Source organism: Saccopteryx leptura, chromosome 5 (assembly GCF_036850995.1).
Source record: "Saccopteryx leptura isolate mSacLep1 chromosome 5, mSacLep1_pri_phased_curated, whole genome shotgun sequence".
NCBI lineage: Eukaryota > Metazoa > Chordata > Mammalia > Chiroptera > Emballonuridae > Saccopteryx > Saccopteryx leptura.
The window spans coordinates 108,683,028-108,704,955 of record NC_089507.1 but is presented as its reverse complement, the minus strand read 5'-3'; the positions used below and the strand labels follow the sequence as shown (position 1 = coordinate 108,704,955).

The window sequence follows — 21,928 nt, the reverse complement described above, 5'->3', positions numbered from 1 at the left end:
CTGATTGGGTGTATGCGGGAGTCTGACTGCCTCCCCTTTTCCAACTTCAGAAAAATACAAAAAAAAAAAATGATAGCTGGCATGTAATTACGATGTGTCAAGCACTGCTCTAAGATTCTAATTATATTAGCTAACATAATCCTCATAGCAACTGTATTTTTTTTTTAGATTTTATTTATTGATTTTCACAGAGAAGAGAGAGAACGGGGTGAGGGTGGGAGGGTGGAGTAGGGAGCATCCACTCACAGTTGCTTCTCATATGTGCCTGACGGGGCAAGCCCAGTGACCTCAGCATTCCAGGTGGACACTTTATTCATTGCACCAACATAGGTCAGGCACAACTGTATTTTTTCAACAGACCAATGTTTAGTAACTTGTCACAGTTGAAACTGTCAGAGCAGGGATTTGAACCCAGGCAATCTGACTTCAGAGTTCACATTTAATAGTGAAGGGATTTTTGTCTAGCTCTGTCTTAAAATTGTATAGTCCTTTCTTGGTTTATTCATTTTACAGGAATGGTGTGAAATATTTACTTAGTAAAGAAATGTTGCTCTGATTAGCAGAGTTTAGCCAGGGAGCAACACAAAATTGATTGTGCTGGTTGTAAAGAGATGCTAACAAATAAAATGCATTATTTTTCTGGTTGTGTAATTGAGTTCATTGTCTGAAACTTTTTAATCCAAGTTTATTATACATTGCCTTTAAAAAAAAAAGCAAAATGTTAAAATCCATCACACTGTGATACTACAGTATGTCCATAAAGTCATGGTGCACTTTTGACTGGTCACAGGAAAGCAACAAAAGACGATAGAAATGTGAAATCTGCACCAAATAAAAGGAAAACTCTCCCAGTTTCATACCTATTCAGTGCAGTTCGATGTGGGCTCATGCACAGATTTTTTAGGGCTCCTTAGGTAGCTATCCTGTATGGCCTCTACAGACTCGTCACTGACTGATGGCTACCAGAATGGGGTTTCTCCACCAAACTGCCAGTTTCCTTCAACTGCTTATCCCACCGAGTAATGTTATTCCTATGCGGTGGTGCTTCGTTATAAACGCGCCGATATTCACGTTGCACTTTGGTCACGGATTCGAATTTAGCAAGCCACAGAACACACTGAACTTTCCTCTGTACCATCCACATCTCGACTGGCATGGCCGTGGGCTCCTCCACTGTATACACAGTGTTAAGTCATCTGCGCATGCTCACATGCTGCGACATCATCCTACAGAAACGGGGAGGGTTTTCCTTTTATTTGGTGCAGCTTTCACATTTCTGTCGTCTTTTGTTGCTTTCCTGTGACTGGTCAAAAGTGCACCATGATTTTACAGACACACTGTATATGAAATTGATTGCACCATTAGTATAATGGTAATTTCCTGTTTCCTAAAAATCATCAAATTACCTACAGGGCAGCTTATGTAATACAAAGTATAACTCTTTGCTATGAGAAGGTAATGAAAACAAGTGGTGAGTGGGTATGTGTTCTTTAGGAAATCATTGTATCGAATAAAATCTCATTTGGTTGGCATGGCCTCACAATTTGATAACAGTATAGATGAAATCAGTTTCCTGGTAGTAGAGTTACACTGTTGAAGAACATCTCTGTTTACATTCTAATAGGGAAGCAAGATAACAAAAATAAGTAGAATAATATCTGGAAGTTGGTAGGATGGGAGACACTGGAATGAGTTTGTATATTGAGAGACATGCTACAGAAGATGAAGAAATTGGTGAGGTAGGAGAGAGAGCTGGTGATTGTAGGCTGAAGTCCTTGGGGAGTTTAGAAGAATGGGATTCAGTTAATAAATAAAAGAACTGGCCATAAATAGAACTAGATACTTCATCCATTGTCATAGGAGGAAAAGCAAAGAATGCAGGCATGGGCAAAAGTAGGTTTATAGTTCATATGCAAAAAGACATGCAGGTTATGATTATTATAATAGGTTATTAATGCAAAAAATGTCACAGTGACACAGTATACTTAGGAAAGTGAGACAAGATCAGCTAAGAGTAAAGAAGGAGGAGAGGCATCAGGTTTGAGAAGAGATTGAAATGGTTAGAGAAGGAAAGCAAATGTAGTAGGGGAAGTGAGGGGATATTAAGCACTACTGAATGCCTGTTTGTTCTTGGCTAGTATATAAAGTCAAACCAATCTGAACGGTGGTCTTTCTTCAGGGAAGTACACCATTTGGGGTGCAAGCATGGAAGTGGCAGTCTGTTGGATTTAATCAGGGTTAAGATTTATGTCAAGGTCAACATTCAAAATTTTGGAAATTATATAAAGACAGAAGCTTATAGAAAATACTCACAATGAGTTATGAATGGTAAAATTGACTATAAGGTAAATATAGAAAAATAATGTATTCTTAGAGTAGAATAAGACACCTTTTAACCTGTATGACTTGACTATAGTCAGCAGTTTATTATTAGATTACCACAGAAGTTTAGAACTGAATTAAGTAGAAGTGAAGTAGAAGTTCTGTATCACTTTGTATACATTATTAATTTTTCTGTATTTATTTAATAACTCATGCCTCTATAAAATAGAAAAGATTTTGTAAAGGAAACTGAGGACATAAGAAGCAAGGGAGTGAAGAGTTGTTAGAAGGCAGTGATTACTATGTCGGAACATGGATCCAAAGTGAGGAATGAGGGAAGGGGTGGTAAAAATGTAGGAGGATCAATGGATTGGACTTTTTTTTTTTTTACAGGGACAGAGAGAGAGTCAGAGAGAGGGATAGATAGGGACAGGCAGACAGGAACAGAGAGAGATGAGAAGCATCAATCATCAGTTTTTCGATGCGACATCTTAGTTCATTGATTGCTTTCTTATATGTGCCTTGACCGTGGGCCTTCAGCAGACCGAGTAACCCCTTGCTCGAGCCAGCGACCTTGGGTCCAAGCTGGTGAGCTTTGCTCAAACCAGATGAGCCTGCATTCAAGCTGGTGACCTCGGGGTCTCGAACCTGGGTCCTCCACATCCCAGTCTGACACTCTATCCACTGTGCCACCGCTTGGTCAGGCTGGATTTGTCTTAATAAAGATAGAGGGGAAGGCATCCTGAGGGAATTCAAGAAATGACAGCAACCGTGAAGGTTTCTTGATGAAAGAAATCTGCTGTCATGCTGTGGTCTTGAAGAAAGGTGAATAGCTCCAAAGTGGCAGTGATAAGCAAGGGGACGTCAGGGCCCTTGAGTTGATTATTAGACATTACGTGCCTGGTACATGCTGGACACTATTCTAGCATTTGCAGTATGAAGTGTGGGCAATTAAACATTCCATTCAAGTGACAGCCAGATTTCTGAGGATATATGAAAACTTGCTGGTAGTAGATTCTGAATTCCAGGTAGCAGATCCCAGGGGTTTGCAATTAAGGAGACAAGAAGATGGGGTCACTGTAACACGGGGAGAGCAGATTGGCCGAGGTAAACGGGGGGCAAACATCATGGATTAGCCTACTATTCTCATGCAAGAACATGGGTTCAAGGCCAAGTGTATGGACCCATGAAGTAACATTTTTCACCCATGTTTCCCAGGGGTGTGGGCCAAGGTCTTTTCTTGGGGTGCTCTCTAGAGCAGCTGGGAATGAGAGAGAGGAGGGCCTCTTGGCTCGCTTGCCAGGATGTGGCCATCTCACCTAGAGGCCAGGGACTCAGGCTGCCTCTTCTCTATTGTATCCTGCAGTCCAAGAGTCTTTGTGGACTCAGCATGCAAAACTAAGTTATGACACCTCTGACTTTAATTAAGCTTTAGACCAGGGGTTGGGAACCTTTTTGGCTGAGCAAGCCATGAACGCCACATATTTTAAAGTGTAATTCTGTGAGAGCCATACAACGACCCGTGTACATTACGCATTATCCAATAAAAACTTGGTGTTGTCCTGGAGGGCAGCTGTGATTGGCTCCAGCCACCCGCAATCATGAACATGAGCGGTAGGAAATGAATGGATTGTAATACATGAGAATGTTTTATATTTTTAACGTAATTATTTTTTTATTAAAGATTTGTCTGTGAGCCAGATGCAGCCGTCAAAAGAGCCACATCTGGCTCATGAGCCATAGGTTCCCGACCCCTGTCTTAGACCCATTAGTTAGATTCTAGGCCTTATATTTTGGCTGTTGGCTCTTTACCATATGGTGTGGGAGCGTGGAATAGTAGAAAGGATACTAGGTTTCTGATCCAAAGCTCTCCATCCTAACCCAGGCTCCTGTGCTGACCTGTTTCATTACAGAACTCCTACCCTGTCTGGACTTCAGCTCCTTTCTTTCCAGTGAGGGAGTGAATCAAATATCCTTAATGTTTTTGCTTTTAAAGGCCTCTGATTTCTTTTTTTCTTTTAAGTGAGAGAAGGGGAGATACTGAAACAAACTCCTACAAAACACCCCAACCGGGATCCACCCAGCAACCCCTATCTGGACCTAATAATGCCCAACCAACCGAGCTATTTTTAATGCTTGACACTGACACTGGGACCCACTGAGCTATCCTCAGCACCCGGACTGATGCTCAAACCAATCAAGCTACTGGCTGTGGAGGGGGAGAGTAGGGGAAGAGGGAGAAGGAGAGAAGCAGATTGTCACTTCTCTTGTGTGCCCTGACTGGGAATTGAACCCAGAATGTCCATACTCCAGGCCAATGCTCTATCCAGTAAGTCAACCAGCCAAGGCCAACCTCTGATTTCATAAAGAAATAATGCCCAGGTAGGGGGGGAAATGAGCCAAGAAACTAGACAAGTCAAAAAATAAGTAATCAAACTGACCAATTAATATAAGCACTTTACCTTAATAGTAATCAGGAAATGCCAAAACAATGAGCTGTCCTTTAAAAAAATTTTTTTACTACTTATTGTATTGATTTTAGAGAAAGTGAGAGGATGGGAGAGAGGAAAAGAGAGACAGGAACATCAATCTGCTCCTGTATGTGCCCTGACCAGGGATCTAACTGGCAAACTTTGTGCTTCAGGATCAAGCTATTTGGACCGAGCTCAATTGGCTGCCTTTTTAAATCATCCAGCAGATTGGCAAAAAATCTTAGGTGATCTATTAGATAGATATTGGTGAGGTGTTAAGGAGAAATGGTATTTGAGTATGATGCTAGTGAGAGTACAGCCACTTTGAAAACAATTTGGCAGTGTCTAGTAAAGTTGAAAAATGTGCATACCTGCCCATCCAGGAATTTCACTTTTTTAAAAATTGATTTTAGAAGAAACATCAATTTGTTCCTCTTACTATGCATTCATTGGTTGATTCTTTTGGGGGGGTTAACCTTTTACATTTTATTTGGATTAAGTGTTTGGAAACAACTTTCTCAGCAGTCAACACACTATAATAAGTAGAAATAAAAAGCTATCGCTAAGCCAAAGTCCCTGTGCATTCCTGTCACGGATCAACAAGTTTATATTTTTAGTATTGGTGTAAGTAAGTAATAACATGTGCAGTTCTTCGTTTGACATCGTTAATCAGTGTGATGTCAAATTTCTCTGACCAGGAGCTATTGATTGGTTGATTCTTGTCCCCTAACCAGGGATCAAACCCGCAACCTTGGAGTATCTGGACAAGGCTCTAACCAACTGAGCTACCTGACCTGGACTCAGGAGTTGCACTTTTGATATGTATTTCCAAGAAATTCTCATACATATGCAAAAAGGTGTATGCACGATTGTGTCATAGTGTGTAGTGTGAAAAAATTGGAAATAACACATATATTCTTTATTGGAAAAGGGGCTAATAAAATGTGATACAGTCTTACTGTGAACTACTAAATAGCAGTTGAAAGAAATAAACTGAAGTGTATGTTTGATTTGGATCAATCTTACATGCACTGTTGAATGAAAATAGGATACAGAGTAATACATGCAGTGTGAAGTAATTTCTATAAATATTTTTAAAACAACCAAATACTATGTATTGATTATGAGTACCTATATATATTTATGATAAATATATGAAAAATTGACTAGAATGATATACAAATATTGATCGACTTACGACCTATGCAACTTACAACCATTCAACTTTATGACCACAATCACTAGCCACAACTGCTCCGCATCTGTTGCCCAGCTGGGCATACGACAGTGCAGACCAGCTTCGGGCAGCACTACCATTTCCACGTGCACCATTTCAACTGTTATCCCAAACTCAGTACAGCAAATTGTGTTTTGTGTCTTGGATATTTTTCATCAAACCCCTCCCAAGATGTCTACCAAGAGGAAATTGTCTTTGCAAATATTAAACCAGTTGTACTGGTTATGCATTGTTTTACTTAAACCTGACGAATGTAAAACTAAGAAACAAAATGGTGTAGAGATGATACAAATGGCATAAAATGAACAAAGAAAATTATGATATATTTAATAACAATGAAAGAAAATTATGATAAAATATGACTTAAAGATTTTTATAACATCATTTCACAGTACTGTACATATAGCCTACTCAACTCACAACCAAATTGTGTTACGACCAGTCTGTTGAAACCAATCATGGTCGTAAGTTGAGCACTAGCTGTACCAAAATTATGATAGTGATTGCAATGGGGTCTGGAGGTAGTGGTAAGGAGTTAGGGGATAAGATTTGGCATGATAAGTTTTTTTTTTTTTTTTTTAAGTTTTTGAAAAACTAATGTAAAGGCCAAAAGCAAACCTGACAGTGCTAGTGATGGCTAATTCTAGTTTCATTCTAGGTTGATGAGTTTTGAGTACTTTTTATATAATTGTGTGTACCTGTATGTTTTTTAATTGCTCAAACAATTAAAACCTGGGAGAATATATACATCTAGGGCCTAAATATATGTTTAGTGTGTTTTTCAGTTACTCCTTTGCCGGTTGAAGTTGGTATGCAGGGAGTCTCATTGCCTGATGTAGTTAGTGTAGGGAAAAAGATGTTTTTAGTGACTGGCCCAGTGTGTGGTTACTAAGCAGATATTCATCCCTTTTCCCTAAGCCCAGGGCCCTCTGAGAAGCACTTGGGAGGAGAGAAGGTGGAGATAAGACCAATAATTGTATCAGGCAAATGGTAAATTTGCAGTCATTTTAATTGCCTTATTAATGTTGAATGTTGCAATTAAATATACTTGTCATTAGCAGTTTTTCTCAGATAGGCTTATTTTCTCTCTTTTATCTTCTTTTTCCCCTAGTAGAAGAAGATGAATTGTCTCTGCTGACCGCACTGCTGGAGGAGAATGAGTCAGCCTTGGATTGTAATTCAGGAGAGAGCCACCCCTTTGCCCAGAATGATGGTGAACCTGACTCATTTGACGAGCTCTTCGATGCTGATGGTGACGATGAATCTTACACAGAGGAGGCTGTTGAAGTGGAGAAGACTCAAGACCAAAAGGAAAGTTTGGCTCCTCTCTTTGGAGATGTGGGAGACTTATCAGATGAAGAAGTTCCTTCATCGCAATCAAAAACTAAAAACAGAGCCCTCCCTACTCCTACCCCTAGTCACGGGAAAACGAATCAGGAGTTGCAAGGTACCCTCACTACTGGCTTTCTCTACACTAGATGAAGACTACCAGTCTGGCAGTTTTTATCAATAGCTGTTTAGTCAGGGGTGGAGATAAATGACTGTTAAAAAAAATTGTCTGAGTTAGTACATCAAACAGTTAAGGCCGGCATTTCAGCATACAAAGTGACAGCCAGCCAGCAATGTATAAGTATATCAGGACAGCCAGTGATAACTGACCCTTCACAGGGTGACTTAACGCTTTTCATGCTTATCACAAAAATATATTACTCTGGAACTTATATGCATGTGGAGCCAGAGACAAGACTATAAAATAGAAGTTTTAAGGAGTGTCCTTTTTTCCCTCTTCTCTTATATTTATAAATTATAATAAAATTCATTGTTCACAGTTTCTTCTGATACAAGAGAAGCATTTATTGTATTAATTATGATACTTACTTTGTGAAATAAATGTAATAATGTCTTGATTCCTAAAAACTTAACTGTAGTTATATATCTATGATCTCTATCAGTAGTACAAATTCATGACTAACCTTGGTATTAGAGACTTGATTACCAGAAATAAGTTTTATTTCTCTAAAGCAGTGGTAGTCAACCTGGTCCCTACCGCCCACTAGTGGGCATTCCAGCTTTCATGGTGGGCGGTAGTAAGTTGTTTTATAAAGATTTATTCTGCCAAACTTAGCGAAAATCCGACATAAAGTACATGGTAAGTAATTATTATTATATGCTTTAACTTGCTGTAACTCTGCTTTATAAATTTTATAAAGTAAAGTTACTTCCCTACTTTATAAATCACCATTACTGTGGAACGGGTGGGCGGTGAGAAAATGTTACTACTAACAGAGATACAAAAGTGGGCGGTAGGTATAAAAAGTTGACTACCTCTGCTCTAAAGGGACCCCTTTGAAGTGCAAAAATTAATTGTGAGTTCTTGGTATGTGATTATATTGTGCGTCCCAAGGTTTAGGAGGAAGATGGGTGGATACCAAAAATAATTCCGGAACTTTCATCATGTATAATATTTCTTCTGGTTTGGTTCTTAAATTAGTATCTTTTTTTTTTTCCCTAGAAGAATTAAGGAAGTTGCAAGAGCAAATGAAATCCTTACAAGATCAACTAAAAATGACATCAATTAAACAGCCTGCAAGTCCAGCCCATCCACATAAATCTGGTAAACAGACTGTAGTTCTAGGAGTAGTAGGCATTTCTATTAAGAAATCATTACATTATTTCTGCATCTAATTACTGGTGAAACAGCTTTTGAGCCCCTTTCTAAACTCTCTTTACTTTTTTTTTACTTTTAATCAAGGAGATAAGTCTCCACGCCCCCCTCTTAAGGAAAAGAAAGTTCAGAGAATTCAGGAGTCGATGTGCTTTTCTACAGAGCTTGATGTCCCTACTGTACCAAAAAACAACCGGGTGGCTCACACACCAAAAGTTCCACCTACAGGTGTAGTACCCAGGCCGCCTGGCTTCTACTGCTCTGATTCTGTTGAAAATGTATTTTGGCACTATCGTGTGTGTGTGTTGGTCTGTTACATCTGCCCACTGAGAAAAATTTCTTGGGAATGGTAACTGTATGCTGTATTCTGTTCTGTTTCTCTACATCTCAAAGTGCTTAGAAAAGTTTTAGGTAGACAGTAGGTATTTACTAAATATTTAATGAGTTGAAATATTTTTTTAACTCTGTAGTCATGTAATTGATTTGAATTGAGTTCTCATGCTAGCAATCTAGAGATTTCATCTTCACGCCTGTGAGACTGAGCACAGATTCTCTTATAAAGTGGTCAGGTTTTGTTTGAAGTTAGGCTGTATTAATCTAGAAGGCCCATTTAGAACAGGTTTCTCTGGCCTGACCTGTGGTGGTGCAGTAGATAGAGCGTCGACCTGGAACGCAGAGGTTGCCGGTTCAAAACCCTGGGCTTGCCTGGTCAAGGCACATACAGAAAGCAACTATGTGTTGATGCTTCCTGCTTCTCCACCCTCTTTCTCTCTGTTTCTCTAAAAGTAAATAAATAAAATTTAAAAAAGAAAAGGTTTCTTTGCCAGGGGTCTGTAACAGTACTCAAATGAAAGCCTATTTCAGCACTCACCTAAATGCACACAACATGAAAAAGACTTATAAGCACTGTTGATTTTGTTGTATTGCCTGTTTGCCCAAAGTGATTGTTCTTTGGAAGATGGAAGACAGAATGGTCTGTAGATAACATAGCTTAGCGTAAGCATGTATGTTCACAAAGCCCCTCTGAACAGCATTGGCCTATGGCACAGTAGCAGAAAGCAGTTGCAGCCTCAGGGTGTTTATCTTTCTTTGACAACGAATGTGTATTTTATGTATCCACTTATGAATAGTGTCCCCTTAGGACCTTTGGTATTAGCTAAGGTATTTTACTAGGTAACTTGCAAAGTTGGGTTCTGAGGGGTGAGGCACAGACATGATTTCTAGAGATTCTGAAGTTCTAGGGTTGCCCTGACCCCTAGCTTAGGAGCAGTGATCCAAAGTCTCTCTGAGGGTAAGCAGAAATCTGGTTGAAGAGAGAGTAATATTAAGGAAAATATTCAAGTTTTCTGACCTTCAGATGTAATAACAAAGGCTTTTGAAAATGTAAAGTAGCCATGTTAGTAGAAGACCCTGGTTCCCCCAGTTCTCCCGCCCCATAAATAAAACAGTATGGATTGAAAGGAAATGAAACAAACAAGAACAGTAAGGAGCAAACTTTGGATTTTCTCCAGATAGAATTTGATCTGTGCAGGAATATCCACTAATTATGGAATCCTGAAGTCTCCGTGGAATCGACCACAGTGCTCTGTATACAGTGAATACTCAATAATCGTCATTAAACAGGAGCAGTGTTTTAAAGTGGCACTATCTAATATAGTAGCCACTAGACACAGGTGTCTATTTAAATTAAATTAGATTAAATTAAATTAGACATCCATTTTCTTGAAAAACAGTAGTCAATTATAAGTGATCAATGGCCAACATTAAACAGCACCGGTATAAAACATTTCTATTATTACAGAAAGTTCTTCTGGACTACATTGCAGAGATTGTGAGGGTAGTACACAAATGATCTTGTGGGCTTCCTTTGTTCACTTCAGGATTTGGTTATTGTGTGTCTTGATGAACAAAGCAACAATTTCATTTAAAATGTTGTAGTTATTACTGTGGTTTTCCTTGCACTTAATTTTTATGTTAATTTTCTAGAACCCAAAAGCTCACCTTCAAGGATGACGAGTGCACCCTCCCAACCACTCCGTGCAACTCCTGGGAACAAACCTAGTAGGATGAGCAGAGATCAGGGTGCAGGGGCCCCCAGGAGCTCTGGGGAAACAGCTCAGCCGGTCTCCATGGAAGCTTTCTCTGGCCTGAGGCTCAGGTCAGTGACTGACAGCCCCTCACTCTGCTCTCATGGCCCCACAGATGCCTCCTCTGTCCTGAGGGCTGAGCCTTTTAGAAATAGTGTGTTTGCACAGAAGATCCATATACCAGTAGCTCTGGAACTTGACAAAACTTGGCATTAAGCATTGGGTGTGACTCAGTACATTTGCATATGAAATGTTTAAGGAAGACTTTTGCTTGTTATGTCTATATTTCTATAGATAGATAGATATGAAATAAACAGATTATATATTTAATCAGAAACAGTGATACAGACTATAATACACAAAGGCATATACAGTTTAACCAGGATAATAGTCATGTAATTGATGTTAAAAAAAAATAGCTATGCTCTTTTTTTCCTAATAACTTAAGGTAAATTTATATTCTTTGTCCTGGCTGGATAGTTCAGTGGTTGGAGCATCGTCCCGAAGTGCAGAGGTTGCCAGTTCAATCCCCAGTCAGGGCACATGCAGGAACAGATCAATGTTCCTGTCTTCTGTTCTCACCCTTTCTCTCTCTAAAGTCAATAAAATAAAAAAATTTTCAAAATTTATATTCTTTGCATCTGTTGTGTGGAAAAACTAAGCTACTCAGTTAAAATAGGAATAAATCCCAGGATCAATTTAGTGAAAAGCCTAGACTTTTAAAAATTCTCTGTGCTCTATACCACTACTCCACCGTCTTTATCATCACTTCCCTTGAAGCCCAGGGCAGAGTGGTAATCTACTCTAACATGATTGCTTTTAGTACAGACCGTCTGAGCAAGCGTACCCCATCTAGAACGCCTAAACCTTGTCAATCTAAACTAAAACTACCGAGCTCCTGAACTGTATATTTTTAAGCAGGGAGAGAACAAGTAGCTGCCATTCTACAGTGTGTACTATATGTAGAGTAATACAGTAGACGAGTATTGTGAAGACTCAGTTCTCCAAAATCGAAAAAATATTCAGTCTTAATTATGTTTGAGGCAGTCTGAGGAATGGGATACTGAAACTCATTGAGAAGCATTAGCTTTCTTTTTCTTTTTTTCTTTTATATTTTATTTTATTGATTTTAAAGAGAAGAGAGAGAGAGGGAAAGGCAGGAAAGGAGTGGGAAGCATCAACTCGCAGTAGTTGTTTCTCGTGTGTGCCTTGACAGGGAAGCCCAGGGTTTTGAACCAGCAACCTCAGCATTCCAGGTCGATTGATGCTTTATCCACTGCACCAACACAGGTCAGGGTCAGCCTTCTTTCTCAAGGTCAGCACGCCCTTCCTGAGATGATACTGCCTGTCCCAGTTGACACTCCCAGTGAATAATGAAAGATGTTACCGATGCGAGTGTACCACACATGTGCATTGAATAAAGGTGGACAAAGGTGAAACTACTCAGCCAAAGCTTCTCAGTGGCCTACAGATTTAGGGGGCTGAAGAATTGTAGTCTCTGTTATATCTGACTCAGAACCTAAAAATACTCCAAAGGATAGTGATCTGATGGAAAACTCACAGAAATCAGGCAAAGGATTTCTCCTGACTATTCTTCATTATTCAGTTAGCTCTAGTAATTTCTATTCCAAAAGACTTCTGAAAGAGTCAAAGTCATGTTTATTTGTGTTTTCTCTTATCTTTGACTATATAATATGATCAAACATGAACAGATATTAATATTCTACTTGAGAAAAGTAATTTGCCATTCACCATGTTTTGGCCAGTAATTAGGAACAAGAATATATTGAAGCTAGAATATATTTTATTATGTGAAAGTGTTGGCTTAAGAAAATCTGATTAGAAAAAGAAGAACCAGCACAATTCTTGCAGAATGATGAAATTTCAGTATCTTATTTACTTATATCAACTCATGATTTGTATTAAAGTCAAAAGACATTTTTTATTTTATTTTTTAATTTCATTTACTTTATTTTAATTTTTTTTTAAGTGACAGGAATGGGGATAGTGAGACAGATTCTCACATGAACCCTGAACGGGATCCACCTGGCAACCATTGCCTGGGGATGATGCTCAAATCAGCCAAGCTATTTTTTAGTGCCTGAGGCTGACTGACACTCAGGCCAACCAAGCAAGCCTCAGCAGCCTGGGCCAAGGCTCCAAGCCACCGGTTGCGAGAGGTGGGAAAGGGAGTGGGGAAGAAGCAAATGGTCACTTCTCTCGTGTGCCCTGACCAGGGATCAAACCTGGAGCATCCATACACCAGGCTGATGTTTTATCCACTGAGCCAGCTGGCCAGGGCCTAGACATTTTTAGAAGGATATTATAACTTATAATTGATAAGAACTTAAAGAATTTGTGATCTTTATTTTCTATATGTGAGGAAGCCCCAATTCTATATCTAAGGAAGCACAAACCTAGCTTTAAAAATCATTTTTGTAAATGTTTGCCTAGTTCAAACTAGATAACTAAACGTCCCTGAAAACAGGTTCTTTAGAGGTTTCTGCCTTTAATGCCTCTTTTAACCAACCTGCTACAGTGCCAGATAACCTCTAATAATCTACTAATTGCTGGTTTCTTGACCCAGGTGCCCTCGGGTATCCTCCACAGAAATGAACAAGAAAATGACTGGTCGAAAACTGATCAGACTGTCTCAGCTCAAGGACAAGATGGCAAGTGAAAAGCTGGAAGAAATAGATTGGGTGACATTTGGGGTTATCGTGAAGAAAATCACTCCACAGAGCTGTAATAATGTAAGCCATTTTATTGATTTCTTAGCTGCTTCGTTAAAAACTGGCAGGGGGCACTCATGCTCTTGACTTGTTAGCCAGAGCCCATCACTATTTCATTTTGAAATCATTGCTCAGAAGTTCTCGAGTTGCCACGCCATCACTGGGTTGGTATCAAGGGGCTATGGCTAAAGAAGATCTGGGTGAAGGTACTTTTTGGCCTTTTCATTACCCACGTAATTCTTACTGCATTTCACTTGTCATTGCTTTGGTGCCACGTGGTTGCCCCTGCGATGCTGTAGTCCCTTTTGTGGAGGACAGGAGCGGGTACAAAGAGGCTGAGTTCCCAGATCTGGGATGTAAGATCAGTCGCCGAAGTTCTCAGCTGCTGACCTCTGCCAGCACAGTTTGGTATATTTAATTTGATGGATATTAAAAAAGATCTAACAGGTTTTAAACTTGCTGTTTTCTGGGCCCTAGCAGGAAAATTATTTTGTGGCCTGGCAAGTCAGAACCTGGGTTCTAAACCTTGTTCTTCCTCTAACTTAATCTTTCTTTAAGGACCTCCATTTCCTTATCTATAAAATGAAGGAACTGGCTTTCAGTTATGTGGAAAGTTCCTCCCATTGCTCAAATACTATGATTAATCATGTTCAGTAATGAATTCATTCTCTGATTTAGATCATGGCCAACTTTAGATTTATTTTTATGAGCTCTGACACCAGGAGTTGAATTTTAGATTCTGAGTCCTACTATAGCCCCCTGTTCTGCCTCAGCAAATGTGAATAAGTCTGATTTTTATTTGATTAAATTTTTAATGGTGTCACAACTGGGTATAATGACATAGAAATAATAGGTGTGAAATTTTATATAAACTCTTCTAAGAAAGTCATTGTACAAACCCATGGAAGAGTAATTATAACCCTGGAGTTCGGGCCATAGCTCACCATACCCTGTAACTGTACCCACTCTGGATGCCTTTGTGAAATAGCTTGATTCAGGATTTGAATTGTTTGTTCATATTATAATTGGTCAGCATTTTAAGTTCCATTTTTTTTTTTTTTCATTTTTCCAAAGCTGGAAACGAGAAGGCAGTCAGACAGACTCCCGCATGCGCCCGACCGGGATCCACCCGGCACGCCCACCAGGGGGCAATGTCCTGCCCCTCTGGGGCGTCGTTCTGCCGCATCCAGAGCCATTCTAGTGCCTGAGGCAGAGGCCACAGAGCCATCCCCAGCACCCGGGCCATCTTTGCTCCAATGGAACCTTGGCTGCGTGAGGGGAAGAGAAAGACAGAGAGGAAGGAGAGGGGGAGGGGTGGAGAAGCAGATGGGCGCTTCTCCTGTGTGCCCTGGCCGGGAATCGAACCCGGGACTTCTGCACGCCAGGCCGACGCTCTACCACTGAGCCAATCTGCCAGGGCCTTAAGTTTCATTTCTTAAGGTATTTAATAACACTTCTGAAATTTTGCAGTTAGGTAAATGCAACTAGTTTACTTTAAATGGTGCTTTTTTCCTAAGCTAAACAAAGATTTAGAAGCGTAGAGATGAGATGAAACCTTATTAATATTAAATTAACATTAATATAATGTTAACCAGTAATAAAGTTATTATATCAGTAAGTTATTAAATGGTAGTGTAACAGCTTCCTCCTGTCATTTTAACATTGTGCGCACATGAATGTGTGTGTGTGTGTGTGTGTGTGTGTGTGTGCGCGCGAGATATTTAGAAAGGCAGTGCTATCTCATTGACCACTTAGACCTGAGAATTAGAGACTCTGGTGGTAACAAGTTTGCTACTGGCTTGCCTTAACCTCACCTTCATCTTTACAATGAGAAGGGTATTTCTAATGTCTGTTGAAAGGATTCATTTATAATTAACAGACACTCTGATGATTTTATATTCAGAGTGGATTACACTCATATATTTTCCCACAATAGAACAATTGAACCATAAATGGAGACGGTGTAACTTACTATTCAAAAATTATTAAAATATTAAGAATAAATATTTGTTCCAGGGGAAAACATTTAGCATCTGGCGACTGAATGATCTTCGTGACCTGACGCGGTATGTGTCGTTGTTCTTGTTTGGAGAAGTTCACAAAGAACTCTGGAAAACTGAGCAGGGTACCGTCGTAGGGCTGCTCAATGCTAACCCCATGAAGCCCAAGGATGGTTCAGAGGAGGTGAGAGTCTGTTTCTGTGGTTACGGGGTGGGGGGCTTTGCAACTTAGTCAAATTCTGTCAAAAAGATTTGTATTGGTCTACCTCCAGGTAATAAATCATGCTTTTATATTGTATGTCTCCATTAGTCTGGGGGTTTTTGCTTGTTTTTCATGCCTCACCCACCAATATTCTGAATTTTCACCTACTCTGAAGTGTTTTGTATCAACTACTTTTACTGTTTCTTATCAAATTAGTTCCAGGGTTTTTGGAGTTGTTTGAACTCTTCTACTCAGGCCTCCTCAGGTCTCCCACAGAAACTTTTGTGGTACATCAAAAAAACAAGCGTTTATACTTTTGTAGTTGGGGGTACTTGGCTTTGTTGATTAATACAACCATAACTTCAATTTAGAGTCAAAGTGTACTTTTATCTTCTTAAGATTATTAGAGTTTGGGTACTACTCACTGATTCTCTAGTCCATTGAAAATCTAAATACAGTGTGAATGGGACAGACCATTTCTTCATCTGGTCCAGCAAGAAGCTACACTTTGTTGTAGCAGATTATTATTACAGTAGTGAGAGACAAAGTTTTCATTCCTTGTTTTCACCAGATTGTGGTATACTGCAAGTGGCAAAAAGCCTTTGTAAATTCAAGGCTTTAGCAAAAGGCTAAGTTCCCCCACCCCTCCACCTCCATATTGGCTATGAAGCTAAGCATTTGCACCCACTTCACTTGCTTCCTTAAGTTGCTGGAAGCAATTTACATGCCCTTCCTCTCACTCTTTGTTTGTTCAGATGTTGGTTGATTTCACTTATGCATGGTGGGGGGATTCCTGTTTATGCCTTAAGAGAGTTCCTGTTTTTTGCCTCAGATGTGTGACTCTGTATCAAAGACCTCTTTATTTGCATATGGCTATATAATAAAGCAAACTGGGGCTATGGGGCACTCTCAGATAGTGCCATCAGCATTGAAGAGGCCTTCAGATCCCATCCTTTTTTCTCGATGAGTCTGTTTTCTTAATTCCTCACCGTTCTCCCTCAAGACTCAGAATTTCTAGCCCTGCTGGTCGGTGGCACCAGATAATGGCAACAAATCTTCACCTCTTGGTTCCAATGTGTTTGGCTACAAGTAACAGAAAAACTTCACTATAGTTTCTTTTTAACAGTAAATAATGGGGTTTGTTTTTTTCACATTAAAAAAGGGAAAAATCAGGACATAGACAATGTAGTGATGTCTAGGCCACTGTCTGTGAACCTCTCAGCCTTCCTCTTGGTCACAAGATGGCTTTGAAGGTCTGGCCATTGCCTTATTTCTCCATTCAAGGCAGGAAGTGAGCCAGCCTCCTCTCTCTGCTTTTACCAGTAAAGCAAAAGCTTCCCTAGCTACCTTCTCTACCAAAACCAACTGCAACCTCATTGACCACCATTGCTAGCCATAGGCATGCTGGGAGAACTGGGAACAGGATCCATTACCTGATACTCAGCATTTTCCAACCCAAATAAAATCAAGATTCTGAGAGCAAAGATACAAGAGAGAGGATGGATATTGGGTAGAGAACTGAATGTGTCTTCTATACCTCCCACTTCTAAAACTTTTCTAGGGCACTGGCTTCAGATTCCCTTAGACTGATCAAGCCTTCTTCACTCACTCTAACCATTCTTTTATCCATTCTTGCTGATTAAAGGTCATACCTTCATTTGCTTTTAATTCCCATTCCACTTCTCTTCCGCAGGTGTGCTTATCTATTGATCATCCTCAAAAGATCTTAATCATGGGTGAAGCTCTTGATCTGGGAACCTGTAAAGCAAAGAAGAAGAATGGAGAACCATGTACACAGACTGTTAATTTGGTTGGTTTCAGCCTTGTTAGGATGGTTTCTGCTAAAGAAAGGAAATAGTAGGAATAAATTATTGTACTTAAGTGGTAAAGACCACTTTAGAACTAAGTTTCTTACATAATAGAAAGCATCGAAGTGGGAAGATTGAATGTGTAGTTAATAATTACCAGTTTGAAAAGCTGAGAGTAAGGAAGAATTTAACCTCTTAGGAAAGTGATCTTTTATTGCCAGCTGACTAGGCGGTAGAAGAAATGGAATTTTAGTTCACCCTCATAATTTACAAACATAGTTCACTTTTTTAAAGTGTTCAATTTAATAATTTTTAATAACGTTCACAGAGTTATGCAACATTTATCACTGTAATTTCAGAACATTTTCAGCCCCAGCCTCCCCCCCCTTCCCCCCTGTAAGTAAGCTGTAATCTGTTTTCTATGGATTTGCCTATTCTGGACATTTCATATAGTGCAGTGATTTTTTTACCTTTTTCATCTCATGGCACACATAAACTAAAATTCTGTGCACACCGAAAAATGTATCTTCTGCAGATCTGACAAAAAAAACCCAGGTATGATTTTGATTCATGAACATTGGACATCTATTGTTATGTTGGCTGTTGTCATTTTTTTATTTGACAGTCTCAGGGAAAAGAGGTCAGTGCCCCTGTCTAACTAGTCAGGTATTGTATGTTTTAAAAATTCTTGCAGCACTCCAGTTGAACATCATTGATGTGGTGGAATCGTACAATGTGTGGCCTTTTGTCACTTGGCATATTTTCAAGTTTCATTCATGGTGTAGCATTTGTCAGCCCTCCATTCCTTTTATGATTGAATACTATTCAGGTGTATGGACACACCACATATATCCATCAGTGTGTAGACATTTGGGCTCTCTACCTTTCAGTTATACACAATTCTGCTATAAACATTCATGTTCAAGTTTTTGTGTAGATGCATGTTTTCAGTTCTCTTGGAATTTCTGGGTGGTAGGGTGACTCTATGTTTAGGATTTTAAGGAACTACAACACCGATTTCCAAAGTGCTTTTATATTCTCACCAGCTGTATGTAAGAGTTCCAGTTTCTGCACATCCAGCGAACACTTGTTACTCTGTCTTTGATTACAGCCATGAGAGTGGGTATCACATGGTATGTTTTAGGACTCTTTGAAAGAATTTAAATGACAGGTTTTGGTTTCATCCCCCCCCCCCCCCCCCTGCATTACTACCTCACAGATGAACTAATTGGCAGGAAATAGAAAGGAGGGAGGTAGCTGGAAAAAGAGTGATGTTCCTGAAGCTCTCCATACAAGAGCTAGAACCTTATCGCTACCATATCTAAAGGCTGACCCAGCAGAGCAGTAGTATGGTGTGTCTCTTGTGTTCCTTTCACTGAAGGAGTAGCATATGCCCAAGAGTTAACCAGAGAAATAGAAAAATCTCACTAGCAGCTGATTTTTTATTAAATTAATTTTTATTGAGGTAAAATTCACATAACATCCAATTTACCGTTTTGAATGTACACTTAAGTGGTACTTAGTGTATTTCACTGTTGTGCAGCCACCAGCTCCCTCCAGTTTCAAAACATTTTCATTACCCCATGAAAACACCCTGTGCCCTTTAAGTAACCACCCCTCATCCCCCTTACCTCCACCTCCTGATGACCTCTGACCTAGTTGCTGTCTCTGGACTTGCCTGCTCTGGATATGTGATAGAAGAGGATACATACAATATGTGGCCTTTCCTGTCTGACTTGCATTTAGTGTAATTTAGTTTTCAAGGTTTGTCCTATAAGCCAATTTTATTCCTATTGTAGAAAGAGTGTTACGGGAGTGAACTGTATCAATTTTTTCCCACCTAACTACTGCTATAATTGGGATTTAAGGAAAGAACTTTTTCTCCTTAGTGACTTCATGGCTGCACCTTGCGAATGGCCTCCGAGGTGAGCGGGGAGGACTCTGCACATAGAACGGTGTCCCACAAAGCTAGGAGAAAGGGACTGTGTGTGTTTGTATTGCTTGCTGGCCTGTTTCCCTCATCCTGAGCAGCGTGTCTTCCTGTTTTGCAGAAGGACTGCGAGTACTGTCAGTATCACATCCAAGCCCAATATAAGAAGCTCAGTGCCAAGCGAGCTGACCTACAGTCCACCTTCTCCGGAGGACGAATCCCAAAGAAGTTTGCCCGCAAAGGCAGCAGCCTGAGAGAGCGGCTGTGTCAGGATGGTTTTTACTATGGAGGGGTCTCTTCTGCCTCATATGCGGCCTCAGTGTAAGACATTCTTGGGCTGCTGTAGGGACCAGGATCTTGCTGGTCTTACAAGAATAAACTGAGTGGTTATACATTTCTGTAATGGTCTTACGAGACTTATGCAGGTTTTATCTTTCATAATTTACTGTCTAGAACAAGGTAGGTGAGGGCCTCTTACTTCCAGGTAGAGAGGAAAACCCACAGAACGGGGAGAAATTGAGTCATGTCACAATGGTCTTTAACAGAAATCCTGAGCTTTCTGTTTGGGTTCTAATGTGAATACTGGAACATTGTCAGGGCTGATTGGTTAAGTGTTAATCATTGTGTTGACATCCTTTAAATCATTTCCCTCGCTGCAGTTAGAGTGAGGTTGCAGACTTCTTGAAATCTATGTTACATTCAGTGAAGGAATATTCAGTGTAGCTTTACACGGTGTGGGGGAGGCAGGCGTGTATAGCCTCTTTTCTGGGGATCTCAGCCTCTCCACAGAGTCCCTGAAGTAGGTGATCTATGACATCCGTTATTGTGAAAAGCACATCTGTGGACATCACAGGTGGGGACCTGGCACAAGGGCGTTGCCGTTGATCTAAGCAAAGCATTGATTTTGTCCCATGTCCAACAAATTGGGCAAGAGGACCCTCACTTCCTGCCTACTTGGTAATACCAAGCATGTTTTTAAATTTAAAGTAATTCCTGTGTTTTTCCAAACTGCAAAAAGCAATATACATGCATTATTTAAAAATATATATTTATGTATATGGTTTTTATATATGCTTCCTTTAGGTGTTTTTTATTTTCCCACATATATAAATTTTTACTAATTTAAAATGAAATCATACTGTACCTATATTTTATAACCCTTTTTTTTTAACATGACGTTTTCCTTATCAAATATTTATGGCATTATTTTTAGTGGCTACATAGTATTTTTTTATATGGCTCTGCGATAATTTAAACAACTCTTTTTGGATAAACCTTAGTGGTTTTTTTTAATATTTAATGTTACAAATAAAGCTTTATGTTAGATAATATCTTGTTTTTTGCATACTCTTTAATTATCTTTTTTTTTTTACTTTTTTTTTTTTTTTTTACTTTTTTTTTTTTTTTTATTAATTTTTAGAGAGGAGAGAGAATGAGAGAGAGAGAGAGAAGGGGGAGGGAGGAGCAGGAAGCATCAACTCCCATATGTGCCTTGACCAGGCAAGCCCAGGGTTTTGAACCGGCGACCTCAGCATTCCAGGTTGACGCTTTATCCACTGCGCCACCACAGGTCAGGCCTCTTTAATTATCTTAAGATAAATTCCTAGACTAGTTGATTGACGTCTTGGCATGACTTCCATTTCTTTTGCCGCATTATCCTTCCAGATGGCCTCAAGCTGATACTGTGCAGGTTGCTGTGGACATCTGTGACATGGTGCTTTCACCAGCTCTGCTGTGGAGCGATGGGGTTAAAGTCTAGTTGAATACTGTTTGGAGAAACGTCTACAATATGTAATAAATGAGGACTTTGCCTCCTTTACTTCATCAGAGCACTGACAGGCATTGATGTTCCTTTTTGTCATTGCAGAGCAGCAGCTGGTGCTCCTAAAAAGAAGACTCAAACCACTCTGACCAATCTGGTCATGAATGGTACAGATTTGATCATTCGGGAAACTCAACAAAAACTTGGTAACTTTGTTTCTCAAGACTTCATTCCTTTCTCCAGCTTAAATGTGCAATCTTGAGGATTTGTACTCTAAATTCCATTTGGCTCAGTGGATAGAGCGTCAGCCCCGTGTGCTTACATCGCAGGTTCGATCCTTGATCAGGGCACATATAAGAACAACCATCTGCTTCTCTTCCCTCCCTCTCCCCTTCTCTCTCTCTTTATCTCTTGCAACCAGTGGCTTGGTTGTTTCAAGCATTGGTTCGAGACAGAGGTTGCCAGTTGGATCCTGGTCAGGGTGCATGCGGGAGTCTACTTCCCGTCCTCTCACTTAAATCAGTAAACAAACAAACAAATATCTGCTCATTGCTATCTTAGTGAGTAATATGGCTTAAGCTGAAGGAATCAAGCTTAGTTAGTGGCATCTTAAGAAAATAACAGCATATTAATCTTGGCTGTGTCTTAGGTTAGTATGCTTTTTAAAATTTGAGTTTTCTGGGTCTAATTCTTAATGTCCAGTATTAGAATC

General features: G+C 39.8%; 2 protein-coding genes across 2 annotated transcripts in view; one reads left to right on the top strand and one right to left on the bottom strand.

Moving 5' to 3' along the window:
• Positions 1-21,928, bottom strand: part of ARL5B (ADP ribosylation factor like GTPase 5B) — a 403,396-nt gene that overhangs the window by 73,407 nt on the left and 308,061 nt on the right. The window lies entirely within an intron of this gene.
• Positions 1-21,928, top strand: part of MCM10 (minichromosome maintenance 10 replication initiation factor) — a 41,084-nt gene that overhangs the window by 2,942 nt on the left and 16,214 nt on the right. The window contains exons 3-11 of the mRNA XM_066387391.1: positions 7,142-7,477; positions 8,543-8,644; positions 8,783-8,923; positions 10,682-10,853; positions 13,370-13,535; positions 15,531-15,698; positions 17,410-17,526; positions 19,576-19,775; positions 21,322-21,422. Coding sequence (XP_066243488.1) covers positions 7,142-7,477; positions 8,543-8,644; positions 8,783-8,923; positions 10,682-10,853; positions 13,370-13,535; positions 15,531-15,698; positions 17,410-17,526; positions 19,576-19,775; positions 21,322-21,422 — 1,503 coding nt within the window. The remainder of the gene's footprint in view (positions 1-7,141; positions 7,478-8,542; positions 8,645-8,782; positions 8,924-10,681; positions 10,854-13,369; positions 13,536-15,530; positions 15,699-17,409; positions 17,527-19,575; positions 19,776-21,321; positions 21,423-21,928) is intronic.